The 15,361-nt window shown below is 36.5% G+C and overlaps 3 protein-coding genes and 1 long non-coding RNA gene across 5 annotated transcripts; 1 reads left to right on the top strand and 3 right to left on the bottom strand.

Annotated features, from left to right (window-relative positions):
* Positions 1–1,971: 1,971 nt before the first annotated feature.
* Positions 1,972–6,690, bottom strand: LOC111401509 (protein phosphatase 2C 16-like). Of its 2 annotated transcripts, none has more exons than XM_023029279.1 (5): positions 6,425–6,690; positions 4,680–6,042; positions 3,712–4,071; positions 3,518–3,623; positions 1,972–2,591 (listed from the first exon to the last, which is right to left on the bottom strand). In XM_023029279.1, exons 2-5 carry the CDS (start codon positions 5,517–5,519, stop codon positions 2,257–2,259), a joined length of 1,641 nt encoding a protein of 546 aa, XP_022885047.1. In that variant the 5' UTR covers positions 5,520–6,042; positions 6,425–6,690; the 3' UTR covers positions 1,972–2,256. The 2 variants fall into 2 exon arrangements, with proteins under 2 accessions (XP_022885047.1, XP_022885048.1); XM_023029280.1 differs by having other exon boundaries at positions 4,680–6,051; positions 6,425–6,644.
* Positions 6,691–7,489: 799 nt separating this feature from the next.
* Positions 7,490–9,844, top strand: LOC111400405. The gene has a single exon (XM_023027823.1). The coding sequence runs from the start codon at positions 7,490–7,492 to the stop codon at positions 9,842–9,844; it is 2,355 nt and encodes a 784-aa protein (XP_022883591.1).
* A 2,379-nt stretch (positions 9,845–12,223) lies between these two features.
* On the bottom strand, positions 12,224–13,199 carry LOC111400406. The gene is made up of 4 exons (XM_023027824.1): positions 13,187–13,199; positions 13,013–13,089; positions 12,462–12,940; positions 12,224–12,365 (listed from the first exon to the last, which is right to left on the bottom strand). The coding sequence occupies exons 1-4, from the start codon at positions 13,197–13,199 to the stop codon at positions 12,224–12,226; spliced, it is 711 nt and encodes a 236-aa protein (XP_022883592.1).
* A 109-nt stretch (positions 13,200–13,308) lies between these two features.
* LOC111402681 lies at positions 13,309–13,872 on the bottom strand. The gene is made up of 3 exons (XR_002704328.1): positions 13,785–13,872; positions 13,530–13,682; positions 13,309–13,445 (listed from the first exon to the last, which is right to left on the bottom strand). It is a non-coding gene; the product is annotated as an uncharacterized LOC111402681 (long non-coding RNA).
* Positions 13,873–15,361: the final 1,489 nt, after the last annotated feature.

The following is a 15,361-nucleotide window of genomic DNA, read 5'->3' on the forward strand; positions in this document are numbered from 1 at the left end:
GGCGCCCCCCTATTGGAGGGGGCTGGGCGAGAAGTGTTTTTCAATACATAAAGCAAGAAAAAGAATCACTTAGAGAGGTGACGAAGGGATTAGCCTCCAACAAATGATTGCCTGTGCTTATTATGCATTCATTGTCTGTTAATAATTATTAAGGATGAACAATAAGTTTTAAACTGTTGTAACTTTTATGGATTAGAAATTCTGCAATTATTATAGTTTCACTTATTTTTAGCATGCAACTTATGCTCAATGAAAGATGTGTAGCTCTTATTGTTTTTGGGTTTTGTTACATGTACATCAGGGTTTTCCACCAATCAATAATGAATACAACTTGAGCATTATGTACTCCAAGGTGTAAACCTTATTGTATATGTATATTATTTCATTAATATTTCTCTTTTTCAAATATTTTCTTGGTTAATTGAAAAAAGAAAAAGAAAAAGAACTAACTGGAATTTTGGTTTATATTGCTCAAGCTTGATGAGGGGTTAAAAATCTCAGTGGACAATGTACTTTTAATGTTACTTTAGCAGTAGTTTGTTAGATTTTTTGAAAAGAACGAGTTTTTGAATAGTACATTTTGAAATAGTGTGTGGTTAAAAGTAAGAAATTTTTTTGAATTTACACGAGGAATATTTTTTTGTGAGAATGTGTAGTCGAAAATGGATATGAGAAAGAAATAATGAGAGAAAATGATTGTCAAACATGGTCTTAATTTTTTTATTTATTTATTTATTATTATTATTATTATTATTATTATTATTATTATTATTATTATTATTTTTGGAATAGTCAATATGCTTACAATGTTGTTTTCCAACCTTCACTTTTGATGACTTGGTGAGCCACTGGCATATTTTATTACTTGATGAGCATAAAAAGTTTAACCAATTTGAATAATACTAGTTGAATCAAGCTTGACGAGGTCTTTAGAGAAAGTTGTCTAGTGCCTTTTCAATATTAGCCACCTGTCCCTTTTCGGTACAAATAGTGAATTGAGATTGACAAAATTTTAGATATTTTGACAATTACTCAGACGAATAAATTGAAGTTGGTATTGAGGTAGAGACAAGTTCAAAAATTTTACAAATTTTAAATTTGCTCATTCAGCCCTTTTTTCTATGAGTTCAAGGTTGTGGTAGGTCGAGGTCAAATACATAAATTGTTACTGTCATTTACAAATAATTGAAAGATATATCGACAAATTTTTCCCTACAAATAATTTAAAGGTAGAATTCTTTCAATTTTTTATATTTTTTCTCTCCCATATCACGTAATGGATCTTATTAAGCTTCAATTTGCCGCAAAAATTACCAATTTTTAAGATTTTAGTACCAATATTTTATATTTTATTCTCTTCATTTATTCAATGTTCTTGTAAGGAAAAAAGTAGGAATTATTTTACGAAACATTGTTTTCAAAACTTCGGGAAGATCATAGCGAAAAAGTCGAGACCTAACAAAAGAAGTAAACCTGAAGTGTTGCGAAAGACTGGGATGGGAAACAAAACGGAATGTACGGGAAGATATTGTACAAAATTCTTGTGCTTAAAGAAACTTTGGAATTAGGGATGATCTTGTCAACTTTGTCCCTAAGATAACTTCTATGTAATTAGATCGATTCATTTAACCCAACCTCGTACTCGATTTCATCATTAATAAATTCATGCACAGGTTGCATACAAAAATAGTATCTTATCTGTCAAGTTTACAACTCTACTTTTATGCAATACACACACACACATTCAATTTAGATAACCAAACTTTGAACATGAATCATTTTACTTAACTGAAACGAAGGTCAGCGATTCATGAAGGGGCATAGGCGCCCTTGGCTGGGGCCATGAAACGAAGGTCAACGATTCATTAAGGGGCATAGCGGCGCCTGTCGATGGCGCCAATTTACATAACCAAAACTTGGACATGGGTCATTTACGAAATACTATTCTCTCACACACTTGAAACCCATGAGTAAAATTAATGGACAGTTCATGGATTAATGAGATGCTTACGAAGTGAAGAACTATGCTCTTGTTTGAGCTCCATTTTTTCACCAAAATACATTTTTCAATAGTGATTTAACATCATTTCAACCACATATTCTTCAATAAAATAATATTATACGCAAATCAAAAAAAATTTCTTATTTTTTAACCATACATTTTCTATCAATACACTATTCAAAAATTCATTTTCTCCTCCAAAATGGGCTCAAACAAGGGCTATGTAAGCACCAAAGTGATTGTCAACAATGTCATCATGATCTGCTCTTGAGCTTCCTTTGCGCTTTCAAGTCCACCACAATCACAGAAATATTATCCCTGCTCCCTTTATGAAGTGCCAGCGACGCAAGGTACTCGGCTGCTGCTTGCGCTGCGGGATCGATTCCTTGGCCTCTATCTGCCAATGGGTTAGTCCCGTTCTTTTTGTGCCAAATCAAAATCCGTTTCCTAGCTGCTTCGCATGCTTCCTCATTAGTCATGACGTCCCACAACCCATCACTCGCCAAAACGAGGCACTCGTCGTCTCGAGCCCGGGGCACAAACATGACTTCTGGTTCCGGTATAATCCATGGTTTCAAGTATCTGTCACCTGAGAGAAGAGAGGATCATAGAGAGCTAAATGTCAACAAACATTTTGTCCATCAATTGTGGTGTCGTGAGATGGAGGACAGGAGGCTGTCATTAAAGTATGTCCACAATAAAGCAAATAAAAATTAAAAAGAAAGGAAAGAGAAAAACTTGTTAGGGTAAAACTATTACACCTTGAAAAAGAATCCGATTGAAGTTCAAGATTGGCTGGACCTTTTCAACTTATTATTAATACACGTTCATTTATTTTCATGTAGTTAACCAGAAGGTTAAGGTATAAAAATATATCGCACTGAAGCAACATATATAGCCCATCAATATTGTAATCATTGACTGACAGCAAATGTATATAACAGAGGACAAGAGGTAAATAAAAAGTAACAACAAAGGGCAAATCACAAAGAAAATATAATATTGAAAAGGGCTAATCACAGAGAATCAGAAAAACAGAATGATAGATCAACCACAAGGTCTGGTGAATTAGAACCAAAAGGAACTCACAAGTGCATGTGTGCATGAAAGAAAGTGAAAAATGAAGAAAAAAGATGCAAACTTGATGAGTAATAAGTTAATTGACTTTGAATAAATGGAGTTAACTAGTAAAAGAATGGCGCTAAATAATAACGCTATGAAGTTGCAATGCAGTCTGCCAGGTCAACAACAGGAGGACCACAGATACAAACTCTCTAGCCGAAAATGGAATTTGCTGCATCAGGACAAATTCTTTATGATTTTCACCTCAAATGATGACAGCAAAATGAATAATAGAAAAAATTTCATATAAATCCATTTCAATTTCAAAATAGCAGGACCAATAACATTTCCAAATTTTGATAAAGATGTTAATATAAACACACATCAATTTATATGCACATTCACAAATGCAAGAATCGGACAATTTATTGCTGCAAAGATTAGTAGACCTACCAATGGACCTCGACATAGCAAGAACACCGAAAACACGGTGTCCATTCCACGGTATGACTTTACCCCCAGAAGCTTCAATTCTAGCATATTCATCCTCTCTGTTTGGCTGGTAAGTTAAATAAAAGGACAAGAAAAATGAATTTGTTTACTAGGATAGGGACTAATAGGAACCAAAATAATGAAGACAAGCTTACTTTATGATCATTTGATAATGCAATTGCTTTTTTACCACGGTAAAGAACTGCTCTTGAGTCCCCACAGTTGGCAACTACAATATGAGACGAACAAAGCACTGCAACAACAGCAGTCGACCCAACAGTTTCCAGGGCAACAGCTTCAAAGGTGTTACTATAGGATTCCGTACTTTCTTTAGGAATGTTTCTGCTTGCTTTTCCCCCAACTTCATTATCAACCTTGCAAAAGCAATTTGTAAAGACCTTCTCCCAATGCACCTGTCGTGTTTCTATAGTACTTCCATTCACCAAATCATCCTTGTAAATTTTTAGCTCTTCTACTAAAGCTAAATGGATACGGTCACGACAATAATTTGCAACCTACACAATGAAGTTCCATTCAATCACAAATTTACTCAAGATGAATATGAACTGCGATTTTGAATGTGCAAAATTGATAAGGGTCAACTGAATAACGTCAAGGAAGTTGCAACTTAAGTTGTCTCAGGAGATGGAGGATTAAAACCTTTGGTCAGTCCAACCAAGGGGTTTTTCAATCAGACCAACTATCTTAAAAGAAAATTGGTAAGAACTGGATGAGTTCAAGGAAAGCAAAATTCATTTTGAAAGGGACGTTGCACCTTACGTTGTCCCAGGAGATGGAGGTTAAACACCTTTGGTCAGTCCAATCAAAGGTTTTTCAAATGGACAAACTATCCCAAAAAAGTGGATATTCGTGAACGCTGAAAAATGAATGAGTTCAAGGAAAACAAAATACATCAGAATCTACGTCATGCAAAACATATGATTCTGCACACACACACTTGTGTAGTCTAGTTTCTTTGCCCAAAAACTATGTCATGCAAAACTATATCATCACTTATTACTGATGCGCGTGTTAAAAAGTGTTTTCCCAAAATGAAAAACTAAGTCAAATTAGTCTCTGAAAAGAAACAAATCATCAACATTGGAAAACCATACATACATACCTGAGATCCCCCATGACCATCATACACACCAAAAAAATGAGAGGTCAAGTGACTTAAAGTCTGACTTATCCCACCCATTACACTATCGCCAATAAGCATCTTAGTGGGAATTTTCGCAAAATGAGGTACAGCCATGACAGAATCTTCCATCTCTGGCCTATCTCCGCAAATAGAAACTGAACCCCATAGTGGCACACACTCCAACTCAAAGACACTCTTAACACTTCCTTTGCATGGACCCTTCTCACTGGGCAACTGAAGAGATACTACACACGCCATTATTGAAGGTCCATTAGTACATTCTTCATTTCGTTTAGCAGGTGTCATTAGGACATCATCGGGTACTTCATCTCTCTCCTCCACACTGATGACTTTTGCAACTATTTGACCATTCTCAGTGCCCTCAATTTCGACAGCAATGGGCAAGCTTCTATCTAAAGCAGCATTTAGTGGCAAGCTTAAATTTGAAGTGGGATCCAAGGGCAGTAACTCCAAGCTATTAATTACACTAGGGTCATCCCCCGCTGATAAGATTTCATCTTCTTCAATTTCTTGAATCACGGTACTGTGGATTAACTGACCAATTTCAGCCGTATGTATCACCTGGGATATATCAGGTTTCACATCAGTCCTTCCAGGAACCCCAGTATCCGAACTAGAATTAGAAACATCATTTGGTACTGGTGCAGGATCTGACAGCAAGCTTGCTGCATCTGTCACTAGTTTGAGCCGCATGATTTCTACATGGTTTGTAATTCCTGGATTTTCACATATAGAATTACCAAAGCCAAGAGTAACTGCAACTGCTGGAGACATCTCTTCCATCATCCCTTCCATCATCCCCTCTTCGTAAAAGCAGTAATAAGTTAATAACTAACAAAACTTGCCAATAATTCTCTCCAAACACTTGATCAATCACTTCTTTAACTCTTCATTTCTTACCCCCTACAAACTTTGGAAAAGCCTGGAAGGTTACTCAAAACCTGGAACCATTAAAAATAGCATAACAATCTACCGAAACAAACAATGATACTCAGCCCAAGAGCGCAGTTGATCAGCAAAAAGTTATAGCCAAACGGGCCAAGATTAACTCCAAGACTTCTCCAAGGAACACACGAAAACTATGTAAGCTACCCAGAGCGGAAAAAATTCTAAGAGGGCGAACAAACTACCGGATCAGCTGGGGAGAAGATAGGAACTAACCTTCCATATAAAGGAATTTAAAGCTGTACGGAGGTGAAGTACCTCTCCAAATATGAGAAAGTTGCCAAAATCATCTGCTTCTCGAAGAAATCGAAGAATTTAAATTCTTCCTCAAGATGAATTTCCCCCAAGAACACCAAATTGCCACTCCACCACCAACCTTTATATACTCAACAACATGAAGAAAAAGACAAAATCAATCCCTTATCCGTCATAAAAGAAGAAGAAGAAACAACAAAGGGGTTCATGGAAAAGAACCTAGGAAAAAGGAAACCAAACCCCCTCAAGAGTCACAAGAAAACCCTTAAAGATTGAGACTTTTTGCCACATATTAACTAGGTTTCATGGATCTGAGGCAATCTTTATCAGCCTCTTGAAATCTGGGTTATCTAGATTATTAAATAAAATTACTTATTTTTCCAATAAATTCACCCAACTATCAATCCCTCTTGAACAACAATTAAATTCTTGATACAATATATTCATCCAAGAATTAAAATCAACTGTAATTTCCAAAAATGAAACAGCAAAAATATGCTTACCGAATTGATGAATCACTTATACGAATCCAAGATGGATCACAGATTTTTATTTATTTATTTATTTATTTTTCGTTTTTTCCCCCCTTTTCGGGTCCTTGGGAGCCGAGCTAGCAAGAGAGAGAGAGAGGAGTGAGGAAAAGATTTTATCGATTGGAATACTCCTACATATGACACGTGTAGATTCAATTATCTAACTCAATCAATGAAGAAAGGGGATCGTGAACTGTTTCAAGAAGACCACGTTCCCTTTCTTGGCAATGGCGGGCCTCTCGGGGCATTAAAAAAAGGAAAAAATTTATAAGTAAGAGTTTAAACCCTGTTTCGGCACTGTTATTTGATTTGACTGGGGCCTACCTGTGAGTACGAGAGTCAAAAAATAGGGGAATTTGATAAAAAAGTCTAGTCAAACAATGTTATTTGTAAAATAACCTTCCTTCAATGTTATTTGATAAAATAGCCTCCACTTACAAAAAACAATAAACAAATAAGATCAAATGTCTAAAATACCCTCACCATTGAAAAGACTCAAATACCCATTTCAATCCAATTAAATCCCTCAAATCATCAGCAAAAATCAGTGGACGTACTTTCCCGGTGGATGCTTCCTTAAAATCTTGTTATTCATTACATTCTTCATCTATCTTCTCTAATATTTTGAGCATTTTAACAAGGATTTTGGTGTCTACATTATCCACATTGAAATTTCTACTATATTTAAAGAAAGAAGAAAGGTATTTTTAGAAATCTCATTTATATTGGTATTTTTATTGTTGAATATAGTATAAAATGATATTTTAGTTGATTTTATTTTCGCATTTGGTGTATATTTGCATCGTCCGCAACTATTGGACGATAACGACACTCCAGTCGTTATTAGTAGTTCAGAACGACACTACAGTCGTTATCTACCATGTAAAACGATAGTACAACCGTTATCTGTTATGATCTGTCCATTATTGATGATATATTGTGGTTACTTTGATCATTCAAATATGGTAACTATTTTCATATTACTTTGATATATACTTGAGTAAATTATTTAACTTTTTTTTTTTTTTTACAGGTATGGATTCTGTAGAAATGATATGGGTACAAGTATGCTATTTTGTCGAGTTTAAAAAGACTGAAGAAAGCAAATGGACATGGGATTATATAGGAAACGGTGAAGAAAATGTGGATATTCTTTATGTTCCATCTAGCATTTCGTATATAGAGTTGTACAACAAAGTGCAAGAACTTGTTAATGTGGATTCAAAGTTATATGAAATTGAGATGATGTCCCTTAATCCTGGAATGTCTAAGTTTTCAGTTCCACCACAAAGGATTAACAGTGACATGAAAGTGAAGTGGTTTCTTTCTATTTGTAAAAAACATCCTCTTTGCGTGACTATTTCGACTAAAGTTACAGGTGAATGTGATAGTGTAAGGGAGTTTGAAAGAGATTGTGGAGTAGAAACTAATGGTGAAGTAGAAAAGGGAGATGTGAGCCATCAAAATGAAGTTGAGCTATATGATGGCGATCATGGAAATGATAACGTAGAAGAAGGAAACTCTGTGGATTGGGATAACTTGCATATAATTCAAGGTAGTTCCGAACAACAAGATTTCGAAGATAAATCTCCTCCGAGAAATGAAAACAATGTTGATTTCTCCATGGAAGAGGACATTATTGGTACTTCAACACAAGTCCTGTGTTCAATTCCTTATAGATCATCAGTTAGGATTCCAGAAAATGAGGATGTACATGATGATGAACTATTTCCAACTAAAAGTGCTTTGATATCAAAACTCCAGCTACTTGCCGTGAAGTACCAATTTGAATTTAAAGTGAAGAAATCAAATAAGAGTGTTTATACAGTTGTTTGTGTTGAGAAAATTTGTAACTGGCGTTTACGGGCAACGAGCGTAGCTGAATCTGAGATTTTTCGAATACGAAAATATTCTAGCCATCACATTTGCTCTATGAGTGTTCGTCGCAGGGATAATAGACATGCTACCTATTCGGTAATTGGAAAACATGTAGCTCTAAAATATCATGATGCCAACATAGTGTACAGACCAAGAAACATTATCAATGACGTTCGTCGAGAGTTTGGCATAACTATAAAATATCACAAGGCGTATATGGCCAAAGAATTTGCTTACAAAGAGGTTCGAGGTAGCCCTGACGATAGCTATGCAAAGTTACCAATGTATTGTCACATTCTGGAGAAAAATAATCCTGGTACGTTGACCTTTATTGAAACTGATAATGATGGACATTTCATGTATTTTTTTATGGCATTAGGACCAAGCATACGTGGATTTCTCTCTTCAATTCGACGGGTAATTTGTGTGGATGGAACATTTTTAAAATCTAAGTATCGAGGTACGTTACTTGTTGCCACATGCCAAGATGCAAATCGTCAAATTTATCAACTTGCGTGGGGCATAGTGGATTCAGAAAACAATGACTCATGGACTTGGTTCTTTCAGAAGTTACGACAGATAACCGATGACACAGACGAGCTAGTCTTTATATCTGACTGTGCAACAAGCATATCAAATGGTTTCAACAGCGTCTATCTTAACGCACATCATGGACATTGTATATGGCATTTGCAAACTAACTTGAAGAGCAAATTCCCTCGCATAGATATTGTGCCATTGTTTAGAGCTACTGCACAGGCATATAGTTTGGCAAAATTTGAGATTAATATGCAAGCATTGTGCAGTCTACACGAGAAAATCAGAGAATACTTAGAGGAAGAGGTTGGCGTGGAGTATTGGTCAAGAGCACATTTCAATGGAATCAGATACAATACTATGACCACAAACAATGCAGAATCATTAAATTCATTGTTGAGAAGTGCTCGAGAATTTCCTATACTTGCTTTGATCGAGTATATCAGGGAAAAGATGCAGAGTTGGTTTCATGATAGGCGCATTGATGCCGAAAAATGTACAAGCTATTTCACCCCGCTAATGGAGGAGAAAATGTACGATAGGTATAATGAGTCAAAAGGTTTTGAGGTACAAGCTCTTAGCCCAGATGAAATGCAAGTGAGTGATAAAATGGAAAGTTTCATTGTTAATTTGGAGAGGGGGACATGCACATGTAAGGAATTTGATCTGGACCAATTTCCATGTGCACATGCAATTGCAGTAGTAAGGGATGTTGGAGACAACTGTTACAGGTTTTGCTCTCCATTTTATAGCACTTCTTACTGGAAACAAGCTTATTCTGAATATATATATCCACTGTCAAATGAGGTGGACTGGGAAATTCCCGATAGTGTTCGATCAAGAAAGGTGATACGACCGTTGACACGAAGAGGAAGTGGACGTCCACCAAAAAAAAGGAAACAATCAGCCGGAGAGGTGCGCAAGTCTCGTAAGTGCAGTAGGTGTTTGAAAACTGGGCATAACCGTATCACTTAGCGAGAGACATGAATGATGAAGATAAAACCGCACATCTGTTGAATTTTGACTTTTATAATGTGCTTCTTTTGTAGTATTAAAAAGGACGGTGGTGTTATGATGTACTGCTTTTGTCATTCCTAAATGTAAACTATTTAAAATCTTTGGAATGATTCATTTTGTCATTATCTTAGAATCGATAAAGCCATAATGGCAGATATATTTTGTTGTCATATCGAAACATCACTGGTGCCGTTTTTTGTATTTTACCCAGAAAATATAAAAATATTGTTCAGAAATTAAACATTATTGATTTAATGACAATTTATTTATAAATATATAAGTTATCAATTATTTGTATTGTGTTTACATAACTAACGACACTTGTGCGGTTTTCAAAAACAGTAACAGCACTAGTGTTGTTCTCATTTTTCATGTTGTCCAAGTAATGCGAGTATCTCTCAAATGTTGTGAGTAGCATGTCCATCTCGTGACTCAAATGAGCTAAACTTGTCGAATACAGGGGCCCGAAAGGCTCGTGGCTGCTCAAACTCGTGTTTATTGACAGAACGACACAAGTGCCGTTCTCCAATTTTTCACTTCATTTCCTACGCGTCAACCTCAAAGATCGGACCTCCTAACTTAAGGAAGTCAGAATTATAGAATACGTGACGGATAGTGAGGGAATTGGCATGCATTTCGGTAAAATCACAAGTCACCATCCACATTCGTTAGAAAACCAAAGTAATGAGGGCATCTCCCAAATTACGTGACCGACATGGCCATCTCGAGACTCAAATGAGTTAAACTTGTCGAATACAGGGGCCCGAAAGGCTCGTGGCTGCTCAAACTCGTGTTTATTGACAGAACGACACAAGTGCCGTTCTCCAATTTTTCACTTCCTTTCCTCCGCGTCAACCTCAAAGATCGGACCTCCTAACTTAAGGAAGTCAGAATTATAGAATACGTGACGGATAGTGAGGGAATTGACATGCAATTCGGTGAAATCACAAGTCACCATCCACATTCGTTAGAAAATCAAAGTAATGAGTGCATCTCCCAAATTACGTGACCGACATGGCCATCTCGAGACTCAAATGAGTTAAACTTGTTGAATACAGGGGCCCGAAAGGCTCGTGGCTGCTCAAACTCGTGTTTACTGACAGAACGACACAAGTGTCGTTTAACGACACTTGTGTCATTCTGTCTATTTCTCCCATTTTTCGCTTCATTTCCTCCGCGTCGACCTCAAAGATCGGACCTCCTAACTTAAGGAAGTCAGAATTATAGATTACGTGACGGATAGTGAGGGAATTGGCATGCATTTCGGTGAAATCACAAGTCACCATCCACATTCGTTAGAAAACCAAAGTAATGAGGGCATCTCCCAAATTACGTGACCGACATGGCCATCTCGAGACTCAAATGAGTTAAACTTGTCGAATACAGGGGCCCGAAAGGCTCGTGGCTGCTCAAACTCGTGTTTACTGACAGAACGACACAAGTGTCGTTTAACGACACTTGTGTCGTTCTGTCTATTTTTCCCATTTTTCGCTTCATTTCCTCCGCGTCGACCTCAAAGATCGGATAATGGGGGAATTGGTATGGATTTCGGCGAAATCACAAGTCACCATCCACATTCGTTAGAAAATCAAACTAATGAGGGTATCTCCCAAATCTGAAATTTTAATATTTAACATTTATTTTACGCTTATATTGACAAAATAAGGTAAGTTGTTTGCAAATACTACCGGTGTCATTCCCATTATTAATTTTGTCAGAATAACGGCAGTTGTGTCGTTCTCAATATCTTTTCAAGATCAGTAACGACACAAGTGTCGTTCTCGTAGACTTGTAGATCTAACTTCTAATGAAATAAAAATGCAGATCTGAAAATTTAATATTTAATATTTTGTTAACGCTTATATTGAAAAAATACGGTATTTGTTTGCAAATACGGTAAGGTGTCATTCCCGTTATTATGTTTGTCACTATAACGACAGTTGTGTCGTTCTCTATAAGCGGTAACAACACTTATGCCGTTCTTATGAATGTATTTGTGTCTTTATAACGCTACTTGTGTCATTCTCCCTATCTTTTCAAAATCAGTAACGACACTAGTGGTGTTCTCGCATACAATGACCGAACAACATAACGACAGTTATGCCGTTCTTATGGCTTTTCTCTCATATCATTAACGGCACAAGCACCGTTCTCAAGAACAAAACTTGACCAAAACCCTAAACCAAATTACCATTTTCATAGAAATGCATAAGAACTTTTAAATGAAAGACATAAAAGCTGTCACTTCAATTAACATTCAACTTGAAGGATTTACTAGGTTGCAAAATCAATCTCCAAGGTCTAAATACAAAAATAACTTCAAAACATTCACTAAATCTACGGATCAAAGTGCCATGCAAATATCTCTGCAGCTAATTTGTTCCTCCAAATAGACATATATTCCGGACGAATCAAATCCATATTCAATTGGGCTTGTAAAAACTCAATGAATTTCACTGTGAAAAGCCCACAATCAGACCTACAAATTCATAATGGGAAAAAAATTAGATAGACATGAATTAGACGAAAGAAGTCAAAGATATTGGTGCTAAATGTTATATTCAACCAAGTTTACCCGTTTGTTTGTTCAGGAACTACAACCCTCTGATAACGAAACATGCTGGTGCTGAATTTTTCTTCACGCGCTATGTGTTCCTTTATCAACAAGGGAATTACCACTTGAATAGGTTTCATGCATTCGGCCAGCTGAGCAGCGCGGATGTGTTTTGGCAAACTATCGTAAATGTAAATAGTTCGCTCCGTCAAATCAATCTTCAGTGCAAACCAATGAGAACCCGGTACACAGTAAGGAACATACAAAAATTTACAGTTACTCCAGTGTTTACCGAGCACCGGTGAAGCCCCTTCAACATAATCGACGAGCTCTTGGTCAAATACATAGTTACCATTTTTCTTTTTACGTGCACCCATTTTTAGGTAGGCTTTTTTCATAAGTTGCCAAAAATAACAATCCAATATAGCACAATCTTGCTGAAATATATGTGGATATGTCACTGCCCTTTCCCTAATGTGGTATAAGGCCGAGTCGATATGCTGTACACCAAAACATGATTAATTAAATGCATTTTTCAGTAAAAATAATTCTAATATACAAATATTACTTACATCATCGATAAGCCACCCGTCATCTTTCAATAGTTCATCAAAGAATTTCCTTCGCACTTCACAAATAGCCAAGGTGACTGTATCACTGTGACAACAATAATATCAAACTAAGCTAACTTGCAAATTCGAAATTACACCCTTCACTACGCCAACCACTGGAATAAAATAAATTACCTTGTGGATGCATTTGCCAACCACTTGTTGAGGTCTTCAACTTTTGCAGGATCTACTTCCCTTAAAGGGTCATATGCTTGAATGTTCAACAATTTTCTCCTCTTTAAGGGATTAGTGTATGGAGAAAGCAGCACGACTGCTCTTCTCTTAACTCGATGCCCCCTTCCTACAGGCAATTCAGAATTCGGATCCTCGATGACAATGATTTCATTACTAGGTTGGCAAACATGCGAAGATGTCGAAGGCTTCTCATAATCATCTACAAAAGTTGATGGAACACAATTCATTCCATTTTAACACACAAGATTGAAAAGTGAAATATTGAAACATAAATTATCTGTACCTTTGTTAGATATGTTTGAATCCTCTTTTGTCCTAGCCACCTTCTCTGTGACATCATCTTGTCGAGCTTCCTCGGTTCGAAAGGTCTCTTCAATCCAGACTAAAGGCCGTTGTTGGTACAAAACTATAGCAGATGAAGGATCTGGCAGAAATCCTACAAATGGGACCCAACATAAAAATCCTACAAATCCAACAAACGGAACCCAACATAAAAATTATTTGTAACTTATTGCAAAATGTACAAGAGAGAATATACCATCATCATATGTAGGAAAAGCCTCAGATTGCTTATTCGGTGTGACTTCTTCATGAAAGCATTCTTCAATAATTACCTCATCTCGCTCTCTTTTCTCTTTGTTCTGTTGATTGCCTTTGCTAAAAGCACGATCATCAAATTTGCTTCTTTCCGACTGAACTCCACCTTGTCCAGCCAATTGGAGAAATAAATCAATTTTCCTTTCTACTCGATCGAAGCGATCTGACATCTCGCCTCGGAGCCTCTCTTCAACACCTCTTATTTCTTGTTTTATTATATGAGTGATATAGTCATAAGAAGGTGGGGGTCGTCTAGCTGTCTTGGATGAATGTAGATGGCTAGACATAGATGGTCGATCCGATGTCTTAGGACATTGTGGGCGAGTGAAACTTGACTGAGCATCATCACTCTCAGAGTCTTTTTCGCCTTCATCCTTGGAAGCAACTTTTTCCAACTTAGGATCCGCTTCACTATCAAAAGGTCCGGATTCCTTCCAGAACGGCTCCAGCAATTCATCGTCTGTAGGATTAAGCGTACAATGTACCTCTATCTGAAAAAACAAGAATGTATAATTATTCAGCAAATTGTTTTATTATAATTATTGATACGCCATTTACATTTTGATAAATAAAACTTACATTTGACGATTCAAAAAATGTGCAAAGTGTTTCCTCCCTAAGTTGCTTGGACATTTCCTAGCTTATCATTCTTGGAATTCTGGAATCGACTGTTACACGACCGAATTTCTTTCCAACACCGGGAATTGCTTCAAATGCCCAAATCTGTACAATCATAAATTTAATTTTTAGTAACATAATTAAATAAAATGTAAAGTTTAAATGATTTTAGAACATATTACCATGATTGCAAATGGAAATCCATGCAGAGAATACGGATATCGCTGAGAAGTTGTATAACCCTTCAACATGTCTCCCAAATTACGTTTAAAAACCTTAATAGTGTACTCGTATGACTTTCTCCCCCATGAATAGTTGTTAAATCTATCGAGATCATCCACCAAATAAAACAACCATGGGTTAACAAATGTATTCTCCTCTGCTGCCAAAACCACGTACATCAATATGACGAGGAGGCCAACTTATATTTATCATTCTTATGCTTGCAGCGTTTGAAAACTTGTAACAATAAACCTCTCTTTATTTTGCCGTTGCTACGCTTAAAACGCTCTTTCACGAGTCTACAATTTTGCCCTAGCTTCGGATCCTCGTTCTCCAAATCCCCCGCTTTAAGCCCAGTCACCAGTGTGAATTCTTGCAATCCAAATCTTGCAAGCTTGTCTCCAACCTTAATAAATACTTCATTTTCTTTTGAGGTACTTATTGACCTCAGAATCAATTGGTGAACTAATTGGGATGCAAGTTTTATCTTTCTTAGGCATAACAAATGTCCAAAGCAGGAATTGGTTAATAGGTCCTGATGCTTTTCATCTAAGCTATAGAAAACTTCATCGATCAATTTCATTCTACATCTATTACTTATCTTCACGTTCACTATGTCTTCATCATCCATTTTTCCTATTGCAAAATGCAAAACAATAATTGAGTTAGCAATCTTAT

Source organism: Olea europaea, chromosome 10 (genome assembly GCF_002742605.1).
Source record: "Olea europaea var. sylvestris chromosome 10, O_europaea_v1, whole genome shotgun sequence".
NCBI classification, from domain to species: domain Eukaryota; kingdom Viridiplantae; phylum Streptophyta; class Magnoliopsida; order Lamiales; family Oleaceae; genus Olea; species Olea europaea.